The 13,192-nt window shown below is 42.8% G+C and overlaps 1 protein-coding gene across 1 annotated transcript; it reads left to right on the top strand.

Moving 5' to 3' along the window:
• Positions 1 to 9,622: 9,622 nt before the first annotated feature.
• LOC133902107 (uncharacterized) lies at positions 9,623 to 12,858 on the top strand. The gene is made up of 2 exons (XM_062343691.1): positions 9,623 to 11,586; positions 12,506 to 12,858. The coding sequence occupies exon 1, from the start codon at positions 9,820 to 9,822 to the stop codon at positions 11,566 to 11,568; it is 1,749 nt and encodes a 582-aa protein (XP_062199675.1). The 5' UTR covers positions 9,623 to 9,819; the 3' UTR covers positions 11,569 to 11,586; positions 12,506 to 12,858.
• The last annotated feature ends 334 nt before the right edge of the window (positions 12,859 to 13,192 follow it).

Raw genomic sequence — 13,192 nt, 5'->3', positions numbered from 1 at the left:
AATTTGGAACACACAACTTGTTAGCTCAAAACAAGAACCCATCATGCAAGTGATATTTCTCCCATCCTTTCCCATTTTTACGTTGCGCATATGGTTCTGAAAATTCAGAGTCTCTACCATACAAATCTTTCAAACTCTTTAGGCCAGGCACCTTCACCTCTAGCTTATTCAACAAGATATTTTTACGAGACAAAGTATCAGTCATAATATTGTCCTTACCTTTCTTGTATCTCACAACATATAGGAAAGTTTCTATGAACTCAACCCACTTGGCATGTCTACGGTTCAGTTTAGCTTGGCCCTTCAAGTACTTTAAAGCCTCCTGATCTTAATGGATAACAAATTCTTTTGGCCACAAGTATTGTTGCCAAGTTTTAAGTACTCGAACCAAAGCACACAACTCTTTATCTTACACAGAATAATTCAGTTGTGCACCTCCTAATTTTTCACTGAAATATGCTACAGGTTTTTCTTCTTGCATGAGCACACCTCCTATACCAATTCCACTAGCATCACATTCAACTTCAAAACTTTTAGTAAAATCATGTAAAATCAGCAAAGGTGCTTTGGTCAAACATTTCTTTAGTTCTTGAAAAGCATGTTCTTGTGATTATCCCCATTCAAATGCAACACCTTTCTTTGTTAATTCATTCAAGGGTGCAACTAGGGTACTGAAATTTCTCACAAATCTCCAATAACAGCAAGACCATGAAAACTTCTTACCTGGCTTATCTTCACAGGAGTTGGCCAATCCTTGATTGCCTTCACCTTTGATTCATCCACTTCAATCTCCTTTCCTGAAATAACAAAGCCAAGAAACACAACATGTACTGTACAAAAGGTACACTTCTCAAATTTAGCGAATAATCTTTCTTTTCTAAGCACATCCAAGACTTGCTGAAGATGATCAACATGCTCCTTAAAAGACTTGCTGTAAATTAGGATATCATCAAAGTAAACCACAACGAATTTACCAATGAAAGATCTCAAGACATGGTTCATTAATCTCATAAAAGTGCTAGAATCATTTGTCAAACCGAAAGGCATAACTAACCATTCATACAGTCCAAACTTTGTTTTGAAAGAGTTTCCCATTCATCGCCAATTTTCATTCTTATTTGATGATAATCACTTCTCAAATCAATATTAGTGAATATTATGGAACCACTCAACTCATCTAGAATATCATCTAGCCTAGAAATAGGGTGACGATAGCGAACAGTGATATTTTTGATGTCCTTACAATTTACACACATCCTCCATAAACCATCTTTCTTTGGCACTAAGATCACAGGAATAGCACAAGGACTTAAACTTTCAAGCACATAACCTTTATTTAAAAGATCTTGCACTTGCCTTTGAATCTCCTTTGTTTCTTCAAGGTTGGTGCGGTATGGTGGTCGATTTGGTAGTGCAGCACCTGGAATGAGATCGATTTGATGTTCAATGCCACGCAAAGGAGGAAGTCCAGCTGGGGTTTCCTTTGGAAACACATCTTCATAGTCCTGCAAAAGATGAGACACAGCACTAGCAAGAGATGCTATGTCGTTAGCTAAAAGCAATACATCTTTGTACACAAGCACAAAGAGTACTTGATCTGGGTGAGTCCTCACATTTCTTATTTCAGATTTGCTGGCTAACATGACTAGATTCTCTCCCTCTCTTCTCTTTTTATCTCTCACATTTGGTTTGTGGCTCTCACTCACCGAATTGTGGGTGCCACTCAGATTATTCTTTTTTTCTCTCTCTTGCTCACTCTCCACTTTCACTTCCGTACTCTTTTGCAAATATTCAGCCATGATTTGCTAAGGGGTCATGGGCTTAAACAACAAATCTTTGCTTTTCCACTTGAGAGTGTAGTGGTTGGTGAGTCCATAATAAAGGGATGAATGATCATATTGCCAAGGCCTTCCCAACAGCAGATAGCATGCTATCATGGAAACAACATCACACTCTATGGTATCAATATATTCACCAATCTTGAATGGAACTCTTACCCTATATGCAATCTTGATATCTCCCGAATCATTCAACCATTGCACATGATATGGGTGTGGATGCCGCAACAACTTCAAATCAAGATTTTCAACCATCTCTTTACTTGCAAGATTATGGCAGCTCCCGCCATCATTGATTACCTTGACAACCTTGCCCTCAACCTTGGCTCTTATGTGAAACAAATTATGACGCTGTCCATTTTCAGCTTCCTTCAACTGCACACTCAATATTTGAGCCACAACAAGAGCAGCACCACTCTCATATTCACATGTTGTTGGATCCTTATTTTCAGGGGCATCATCTTCTTCAACATCTTGCTCTTCTTCACTAGCTGATTCATACTCGCCATTCTCATTCACAAGTATGGTGCGGTTATTTGGATGCTCTTTTATAACATGTCCACGTCCTCCACACTTGAAGCAATGAATTCCACTACTCTTAGTTGTAGAACCCATGGAAGAAGTGGTGGATGTTGTAGGTTTACTTCTCGAACTTGCAGCAGCAATTTCCTTTCCACTATGAGCATTGGAACGTACACCATCACTTAAGGGTGTAACGGTTTCTCGAGTTGTAGTAAACCGTGAGGCATTCTTGCTTGTATTGGCTGCAACTAGAGTGCTATAAGGGTTGACTTTGCTTGACTTTGCGTCTTGCTGCAATTGACGCTCGGGTTTGCTTGCTTGATGCACTAGTTCGACCAAATTTTGATATGGCTGAAATTTAACAATACATTGAATATTACGGTGTAAATCTGACATAAACTATGCCATAGATTGTTCTTGATGCTCATTATATTAGCCCTGATAATGGCCTTCTCCATTTCTTTGTAATACTCTTCAATGGAGAGATTACCTTGCTTCAAATTCTGCAGCTTGTCAAAAAGATCACGCTGATAATGCCTCAGCACAAATTGACCTCTTATTTCTGTTTTCATTTCAGTCCATGAGACAATAGCAGGCTGTCCCACATCTTCTCAATCACAGATAACTTGCTACCACCAGATTAGAGTATAATCATCAAACTCGAGAGAAGCCATTGCCAACTTTTTTTCTTCCGAATAGTTATGCATGCGAAATATCTTATCAACTTTCAGCTCCCATGCAAGATAAGCTTCAGGATCAAATCCTCCATCAAATTTAGGCATGGTAAATTTCAGTTTACCAAAACTCTCTTCTTGGGGCTGATTACATGCTTGATTGCCATGATGTCGTCGGCCATTATTTTGTAATGGTTCATACTCGACCTCTTCTTCTTCTTCATGATCATTATTCACTCAACCACGACCTCTTCCCCTGCCATGCACATCATTGTTTCCATGTTCTGGACGTGGTGGTCGATGACTACGGAAAGAATCACGTTCTTGTTGTTGTCTTGCACGCCAGGCAGCAGCTTCTACATCGGTTTTATCAACTTCCTCGGATTGATTACTCCCACCATAAAAGGCTTGTTGATGACCACGAACAAGATTCATGAGGGCTTGAATGTCTTGTGAGCTCCTCTCTAATTTCTCCTCCAAGCTTTGCTTCAACTCATTGAATTGAGCAAGAGACACACATTCCTCTGGATTAATCATCATCTTTCCTGCACAGTTAATGATACTCAAGTAGAAAAATGTGTGGAATAGGATAATATGTGGAATCGCACAACCTCACCGTCTCTTACCAACTCAAACTCTTATGTTTTCCCTACAGATTACAGAAGTAAATGTGTGGTGGTACAAGTGATGGTTAAGCGAATACATGACCAGATTTCCGTTTACAGTGGCTTGTTTGTGGAGCTTGGTCGGGAGTTGATGTACAAGGAGCAATCTGAATTCTAGTTATTGTAAAGCTAAGTAATAATCCAAACTAGAGTTCAATGCCTAATGCTGATCACAAGATATGAATGAAATATTTGGACCAACTCATGCACAAAGAAAATTCAGATTTGATGCAAACAAGGAGTATGCTTGGGATGCAAGTGTTGCAATCAAACCCAAGAAAAATTTTGCAACAAAGAAAAGATAGCAAACTAGTCAGGCACTTGAGGGATAGTTTTCACTCTGCAGCTTTGACAAAAAGGATTACAAGTGTTTGCACAACTCGATTCGATGTTTTACGCACTTGTACGAACTGGTCTTTCTCACTTCATTTGCTAATTTTTCTTTTTTTAGCAACTTTTTTTGACACTCTAATACCAAAAGACCAGATATATGACTAGCACAAATTAAAAGATAAAACCCAACACAACCAGCAGCTAAAACTTGATGGGATCAAAGTTTTCGCAAAGGATGAACTTGGTCTCTAACTTATATATATGAAACGACGCAAAAATATAGATCAGCACAAAAGACACACGAAGGATGGATGATCAGCAACTAAAACAAAGACTCTAATGGATAGAAACTTAACTAAACTCACCCAAATAATAGATGCAAAAACAAAAGGCTATTATTTTTTTTTGTTGGCTTTTTAGTGGATAGGACGAACACAAAATATAGATAGGGATAAATGATCCTACCATGGCAATGGAAGCTCTGACACCAAATGATACGGATGGTGTCCCGATCTTCACAACGTAGGATCACAAACAATATAACTAGCTTCAAATAAGCCAGATAACTAGCTACAAGCAGTCGGATAACAGTGCAACTTGGCAAAATAAAACTCGAAGCCAACCACCGTCTTTAACTGGTAACCTGAATCGAGGATTCGCCCAACCACTCTCTCAAAGAACCAACCAACACAACCTGGAATCAACAGACAGGAGCAAAAATTGGGAGCCGAAGACGCGGCCACTTCTGTAATTCCATGAGGAAACCACAAGAGCAAAGGGGTGGAGATCACTCTCTGAATTTGTTAGCACACAGCTGAACAAAGGGGTTCATATTTTAATTATCCAAAAAAGTCTCCTATAATAGTGATACAAGGGGGTATTTATACTAGGAACAACCCTCGTAGCTAGGTATGAAAGTTTGGTGGAGTTTCCTTGAAGATAAGCTAGCTGAAAGGTCTAAAGTTGAAGAGTCTCACGTGGCCTATTCAGCTTCTGGTAGTCTTTAGTAAATTGGCCATTACTCGTTATTAGGAAGTCAAAATGATGAACCATTTGCTGGGTGTGAAAGTAGACTTGATTATCTTTCCAACCATGTGTATTATGAATGCCGACTCATCATAGGATTGGTCGTATGACTCATAAAAGTTGAAGTAGTTGTCACAAGACTGAGAGTGTTGAAGGTTGTGGAGGCGGTCGAGCCCCCTTCTTTGTGGTCGATGAGATCGACCACTTACTCTTCGTGGTTGTTGTTTCTTCTTTTGTGGTCGAGTATCTTGTTGCACTGCTCGGAATTGGTCGAGGATCACGCGGCACTGCTCAGAGCTGGTCGAAGAGCACGCGGCGCTACTCGGAACTAGTCGAGGAGTATGCGGCGCTACTCGGAGCTAGTTGAGGATTATGGGGTGCTGCTCGTAGGCCTTTGTATCCAAAGCAATGTCCTTCTCTTCAGGTAATAAACCTTATCAAAACAAATATACAACATTTATGTAGTATAAAATTCTCATCATTATTAAAGTTTAACTCAGTAAGAAGCGAGTTCACCTCTTATTATATCTTTTTGGCACAGCTTCGTCGGCCCTTGGACTAGGGGTGAAGCATCTTGGTTTACATGACTAGTTGGGATGTCAGCATCATGGGTTGTTGGTGTTGGTTGGATGAGTGGTGAGGATGAGACGAGATGTGGGTGGTGTTACGGGTGTTTCTCCTGCCCGGATGTGGAGTTCCCCTGGATAGGTCAGGAGAGAAACCAGGACACCGTAGGCCGCTTGCATCGTATAAACACCAATCGTTATTGCAGTTGGCTTTAGCACTTTCCGTGCTTACTACATGTCGCATATGGGAATTATAAGCCGATTACCTTCGTAGCTGTGGCTTTTTGGCGTGCGGGTTGATGGTATCTGACATGAGGCCGGTTGGGGTATCAAGTTGGCTCCGGGAGTAGTTTTGGATGATCCCCACACCTATTAGTGCATGTTCAAATGGTCAGGGTTTATTAGAAAAGGTTAACATGAGTACCCCTTATATGGACCTGTGTGGTCATGTAAGCCGTATAGTCCTCAAGTCATGTAGGTAAAGGAGTACCCCTACAGGGTGTAAAAATATTTTGAAGTGCCACGCTCTTGGTCATGAGCATGCTTTTGTCCATTTGCAGCAGTCGTAGAGTTACGAATGTGGATTCGTATGGTTGAGATGTTGAGGTGGTTCGTTATAGATGTTACCACTATGGTTTTGTTTACGTTATGTTCAGTTGATATTTATGGGCTAGTTTGTTACTTTGGTCTAGTATAGATACTCACACGTGTTTATGTCAAATTTGCTTTCGCATATGAACTTTACTTAACCATGTGGCCTTTTCTTGCTAATATCCAAATGCATAATCCTTGAAGTCGGATTATTTATATATGTCCATTTATGGATTAAGTCTTGCGAGTAACTTCGTACTCACGCTGCTATTTTAGGTGCTACTGGCAAGAAGGAGTTGGTTTTTTACTACTTCACGCCTGCCGAGGATGGTAGCGGGCATGAGTAGTGTATCCTACTCTGTTGGCGTGCTTTTATGATGTAGCCTAAGGGCATATAGCTCTATCCTCCTTTTGTTGTATAATTTTAGTATTTTGCTGCTTAGCTTCTTTTGTTGGTTAGGAGTTGAGCTGGTCTTAGTCTCCTCCTAACTCTCTTTTGCTATGAATTGTAATAACTTGTTGCATGCTTAATAACTTGTAATATAATGTTAATTATTCACTCTTTCTTAAGCTTTGTTGTGATGTATATGTTGGAAATGCATGTGTTCAGATTTTAGGCACAAAACACATGCTGGGACTACCAGGATGATATTCTGGTTAATCATCGATGTTGTGATTATGAATAATGATCCTTTTGGTGATTAATTAGAATATTATTTGGACGGTTCGTTACATTTACTATAAACTTTGGATAACTTACAACTAATATTAGTATAATAATTAGAACAATCATGGCTAAGAGAATTACCTAGAATTAAGAGAACTCTATAGAAAATACAATTTTAACTCTAGAATCTAAAATAAAGACAAAGATGTACAACAAAGGAATTTATTTTCAATACTTTAAGAATTTAGATTTCATAGAAACTACACAATATCTTAGAAGATTGTCATTTTCATAGCTTTTTAAATGAGTAGTAATTTCAATAATATTATGCACTACTAAACAAGATGTTGATATTAAACTCTCGATAAACTCACGGTTCAATCATAAAAAAATTCAAAAAACTCTAGTATCCTTTCGGCAACATACCAATGCTCTTTCGTGCATAAAGTGCGACCCCATGTGATGATAGTGCATATGAATAAGCACAGTAATACACCAAATGTGCTCTTATATGGTACAATATTTTTTAGCATAAAAAAGTAGAGTTCCATCTTACCGGTATATCTACAGCAAATTAAATGGACGCACACTCATCGCAACACGGTATTGCTTATATGTTGTAATTCGTTAGTTAGAGGCATTCATAAAAGATATTGCAGTACAAAAATCGTTTAGGTATTGCGACAACCTATTCGAACTGGATTTTACTATAAGATTGATAATATGACAAGCACAACGTTGATGTAACAAGAAAGATTCATGATATGTACTAAACAAAAGAGTAAGAATATCAATTGCTCTAGAGTTTGTACTGATATTATCTAAAGTGATAGAAAATATTTTTATCTGTGAGATCAAAGTCTTTGACTACTTGAAATGTTTTTGCAGCAATATTTTTACCAGTATGCGCGTTGTCAGCCAACCAAAAACCTATTATTCTAGTTTCTAGTTTCCAATCATTATTAACAAAATGAGCAATCACATTAAGATAATCATATCTAGCTCTACCTGCCCATATGTTCGAGGTCAAAACAACTGAAAATGTACATGTTTGCAACATTTCTTTAAGCTTGCTACGACATATATTGTAATATTTTCCCATATCCCTACTAGTTGTGTGTCTAAAAACGTGTGTAAAGCATTATGAGCTTGCTTGATATAATATTCAAATGCAGCAGACTTACTGATGTTGAGTGGTAAATCCGCTATTGCAATAAAGCAGCATAGCTCCTTTCATGCATTGACGGAATCATACTCCTAATGATGAAAAGGGTCATTAGGGTTGTACTGCAACACTGTATGCTTCATAGTTGCTCAACTCTTTCGCTTGTAAGTTGTGGTGTGCCTCTTCAAATATCTCGTTCCACTTGAGAACTTTGCAGATAATTTATTTTTACAAATATAACACTTGGCATACCTGACATTTACCCTGTCTTCCTCTCTGTAGATCTTTTCGAAGTCTTGCCAAACTTCAGAAGTACTTGGTATTTTAGAGCCGGTGCTTGCTGACGTGTGTGCACTTGTAGAGCCTGACGACGGAGGTGTTGCTCAAGGGTCACCATCGGGTTCATCACCTGCAGCACCACTATTAAATGAGTTGTAGTCTCGTTCGAGTTTTTGAAGAAAAAAATCATAATTGATGAACGTATTATTATAATCATAACCACTAGCATTTTATGGTTAATGTCAAATGACGCTTAAAAAAATTCAAATATTCAGAGTTAGAAATAATCAAATTACAAATAAAGAATGGAAGAAACAAGAAAGAATAACGATTCAGAAAATCACCTAGATTTCTTCAAGATAGCAGGATGAGAGTGTTGTAATTTCTCGAATTTTTGACAATAATTCAAACTAATTATGCCAAGTTATCGTAAATTCTTAAGAACTTTGAGACAAGAATGAGAGGAGAAAAGAAGAGAGCTAATGATGTTGCTAGTGTGGAATGGAATGGCATGTATGGTGGTTTTCTATTTATTGCTAAAAAATGGAAATTTTAAAAAAATGAATCGGTCACAAAACAACTACAAAATTTAAAATAAATAAGTTAACAAGTTAAACAGGCCGTACGATGCTTATTCAATTAGTTAACCCGATCGTGCCTCTACAAGTCTACATACCTAGCCAGACCACTCGTGCCGAACGTGCCCTGCCGAATCGACCCCACACGTAAGGGCTCTTGAAGGGCCGTACTGTGTCCATGCCTGATGGGCCGATCGTGCTTGAATAGGCCCAGACGTATTGAGACGTGTCCATACTATTCGTATCATATTCGTACCCATCCGATTCAGACATGTCATACGACACGTCATATCATAAGCTCATCTTAAATACGACCCATAATATGATAAGATACAGTATTTGGACTGTGCCTACAATAAACACCACCCATCTAGTGCAGTCTGCTAAAGAAAAGCGCACTTCTGCCCGCGTGAACCCGAGGCATCCGGACCCCGCCCACCCCTCAGACAGCTGTTACCCCTCCCCACAAACAAATCTGCACCCACCCACTCACGCTTCAACCATTCCACTGACGAAGTTACCCCACATAAACGGACCCCACATGACAGCAGACTGCACCATTCACTATTCTCCACGAGATTCCACTCGCGAGGTCTGCCCACATCCCCGAAACTCACGCGTCAAGCCTACACGCATCACATTGACAACCATGTACCCGTAGTTGTGGGGCCAAAATATCAGTGTCCAAGAAGCCTGCGATGCGCCGTCCTCGCGCGTGCTTCGCGGACACGACGGCCAGCTCCCGCCCCCGCTTTACAGCTTTCCTTCCCGCGGAAGCGAATCGTGTCCGTCCGTCCCACACCCCCCCCCCACGACTCCACTCCATGTGATGTGCTACCGCCGCCGCCGCCGCCGCTCTTCCCCTCGCTTTCTCCACTCCTACTCCCCTCCCGCCTCCCGTCGCCATCGCCGGCCATGACGCCGCCGATCTCCCCGCCTCCGCCGGCCGCCGCGGACGCGCTAGCGCAGATCGTGCACGCCCTCCTGCCGCCGCTCCTCCTAGCGGCGGCGTCGGTCAAGGCGCTCCACTCCCGGTGGCGCGCGCTTCACGGCACGCTGCTCGCGCTCCAGTCCTCCCTCGCGGCCGTGCCTGCCTCTGCCTCCGCGTACCCGCTCTTCGCCGACCTGGTGGCGTCTCTCCTCCCGGCGCTCCGCTCCCTCCACGCGCTCTCGGTCCGGTGCCAGGACCCCGGCCTCCCCGGGGGTCGGCTCCGCCTCCAGAGCGACCTCGACATGGCCGCCTCCTCGCTCTCGCTCTTCCTCCACGACCTCTCGCTTCTCCTCCGCTCGGGTCTGCTCTCCGTCGATTCGTCGACGGCGTCATCCCCCAACGCCATCGTGCTGCAGGTGCCGGCATCGGCGGCGTCGCGCGCTGATAAGTCGCTCTTCGTCCGGGACGCCTTCGCAAGGCTCCAGATCGGGGGGCTGGACCTCAAGCTCAAGGCGCTCGCGTCGCTGCTGGAGCTGCTGAGCGACAACCCCGCCGCGGAGGCCGCGCAGGTCGTCGCCGCCGACGGGGACGTTGCCGCGCTGCTCCGCCTGCTCGACTCGTCGTCCCACTCGGCATTGCGGGACAGCGCTGTCGCGGCCGTGGCCCACCTCGCCACTGCCGGCGCCGCGTCTCGGAGGGTGGTGTTCGACGAAGGCGGCCTCGGCCCGCTGCTGCGCGTGCTTGACTCGGGCTTGGCGCCGGCTACGCGGGAGCGCGCCGCGGCGGCCGTTGTGGCCATCACTGCCGACGCAGGCAGCGCGTGGGCTCTGTCGGCGTATGGAGGAGTGTCCATCTTGATTAATGCGTGCCGTCCTAGCTCCGGATCTCCCGCTGTGCAGGCACTTGCTGTGGCGGCGCTCAAGAATGTGGCTTCCATCGATGATGTCCGCTTGGCTCTGGTGGAGGAGGGTGGTTTGCCAGTTCTTGTTGATCTGCTCGCGAGTGGCACTGCTGGCATGCAGAAGAGTGCTGCTCTCTGCTTCTGGTCGCTTGCTTCCATGGGAGACCACGAGACACAGAGCCAGATTGTGCAAGCAGGTGCATTGCCGCCACTGTTGCAAGCGCTGCATATCGCTTCTGACCAGGATCTCCAGGATTCTGTACTGCGCGCTATCCATGCACTTACATCCGTCCCTGCTGCTGCAAGAACCCTCTGTTCGTCGCCTCTCTTCTTCGCACAAATTACAGACCTCATATGCTGCTGTGGTAGCATCCTGATGCAACAAATGGCCGCTGATATGGTTGCTGACCTTGCACCTACTGTGAGCGATGACACCAGGCATTGCATGTCTCCATGCATCGGTACACTGGTTAAGATGATGGAGGTGGCTAAGCCAGCAACAGTACAGGAGTCAGCTGGACGTGCACTGCTTGCTTTGCTTACCTTGAAGTCCAATCGGAAGGGTTTTGTCAGGGATGGGAAGTGTGTAACCAGGTTAGTGCAAATGCTTGACCCCCAGAATGAGGAGATCGATAAAAAGTACCCAGTTTCAATCTTTCTAGCACTTGCCATGGGTGGTGGGAATGGAACACGACGAAAGCTTGTGGATGCTGGTTCTTGCCAGCATCTACAGAAACTGGCTGATGCCGAGGTGCCTGGCGCAAAGAAGGCTTTGCAGAGGATATCCAGTAGTCGACTCAAAAGCTTACTCTCCATAGGATGGCAAAACTAGTCCATATGCTGCATTGGGGTAAAGATATCTTTTCCTAAATCTTTCTGTTTTCTAATCCTTTGTCCTGATCTACATACTTGAGAGAATGTCAAAGCTGCAAGCCTGCAACCAACTTTGATCGCTAGGCCAGCAATTTTAGCTAGTTTTTAATTGTGTGCGATTTACAAATGTGAATGTTTATAGGGGAGGGTTCCCCTGTTATAATCTGGTATGTTGCGTGAACATCATGTGATTTTCAGAGGTGACTGTGGTGACTGGTTACACATCATGGAAGGATTGGGTCAATGCTCATAATGCATCCATTGGCCATTTTAGCTGTACATTTTCGCCATTTTAGCTGTACATTTTCCCCAACTATTTACATATTACAAACGCAAATGCTTAACAGAAAAATTATCATGCGTGTGTGTGGTGCCAATCCCTGTGATTGTTGACTTGCTGTGGGTAACATGCCTTTTTTTTCGTGGGCAGATATAGTGTACAATTTGATGGGCTATTATGGGTACATTTGCATATTTGTTGAGGGAAAGTCTACAGTTCATTTTGATTGCTAATGTCAAATATTCTACGAAACAGTCATTTTGATTGCATGCATTAGAGAATGCAAAAGAAAAAGAAAACACTGATCCAGAATGAATCTCCTTGGAAACCTCATTAATTTGTTAATATAGTCTGAAATTCTTTTGTCCCTCTAAAGGTTATTAAGCTAGTTGGAAGTAAAAGAAGTACTAGTTCAAGGCTACTGTTGTTATGCGTGCATTGCCTATGTTGGGAGGATTTATTAGCTATCGTAGTGTACTGCATCACAATATAACCTTCAAAGTTGTCGCTACCATTTAGGGGATACCATTGGTCTTGTTCCTTAGTTTCCTTCCCCTTTCATAATCCATTTGCACATATAATTCCTATGACTCACATAGTATTTTTCAATTTGCAGTTGAAGAACAGCCAAAATATGGAGTGCTTTTAATTATAGAAGGCTTAGGTATCTACTCGATTAGGAGTGATGATACAAGAACACCTAGCGAGAGACGAGTTCTCAGTTTCTCTGCGGCGAAAAGGTGGACAGTAGATGGTATTTACTAGTAGTGTATTAACAAGATCGAAGCATGGATGCGGCATTTTAGGAAGTATCCTGGAGCTTCTATTTTTGCTCTTTTTTCCCTTTTTCTTATTTTTGTCCTTTTATTTTTAGCTTCTCCTTTTTCTCCGCGGTGGCTCTAACCTGACTTGTGAAGTAATGATTTGTTTGTGTGTTGATTTGGAATGAAGCAAATGTTTGATCTGGCACATCTCACTGGCAGGCTACTTTAACCACTGAAGGAGTAAGCTGCCTGTTTTGTGGGGCTGTGGGCTCCACAGGCACATGATTATGGAGTTTTTTATATTTTTTCGAGTTTAAATTTAAATAAATAGATTCCCGGCGAAAAGATTTGCAAAAGTAGGCGTCCACCGCCCTTTCAGAGGGCGGTTAGGCCGGCGGCAAGAGGGGCTAACCGTCCGGCCCTGGGGGGCGGTTAGCCCCTAGCCGCTTTCTGAGAGGATGGTTAGGGGTTTTTTTCATATGAAATTAATTTTTTTCTATTTTATCCTATAAAAATGTATTATTTTTGTAATTGAAGAA

This window comes from Phragmites australis, chromosome 20, assembly GCF_958298935.1.
Source record: "Phragmites australis chromosome 20, lpPhrAust1.1, whole genome shotgun sequence".
NCBI classification, from domain to species: Eukaryota; Viridiplantae; Streptophyta; class Magnoliopsida; order Poales; family Poaceae; genus Phragmites; species Phragmites australis.
The sequence above is the reverse complement of the archived record's forward strand: the minus strand, read 5'-3'. Positions and strand labels throughout refer to the sequence as shown.

Excerpts from the sequence above, each read along its gene's own strand:
- LOC133902107 (XM_062343691.1), top strand. The coding sequence starts at position 9,820 with ATGACGCCGCCGATCTCCCCGCCTCCGCCGGCCGCCGCGGACGCGCTA.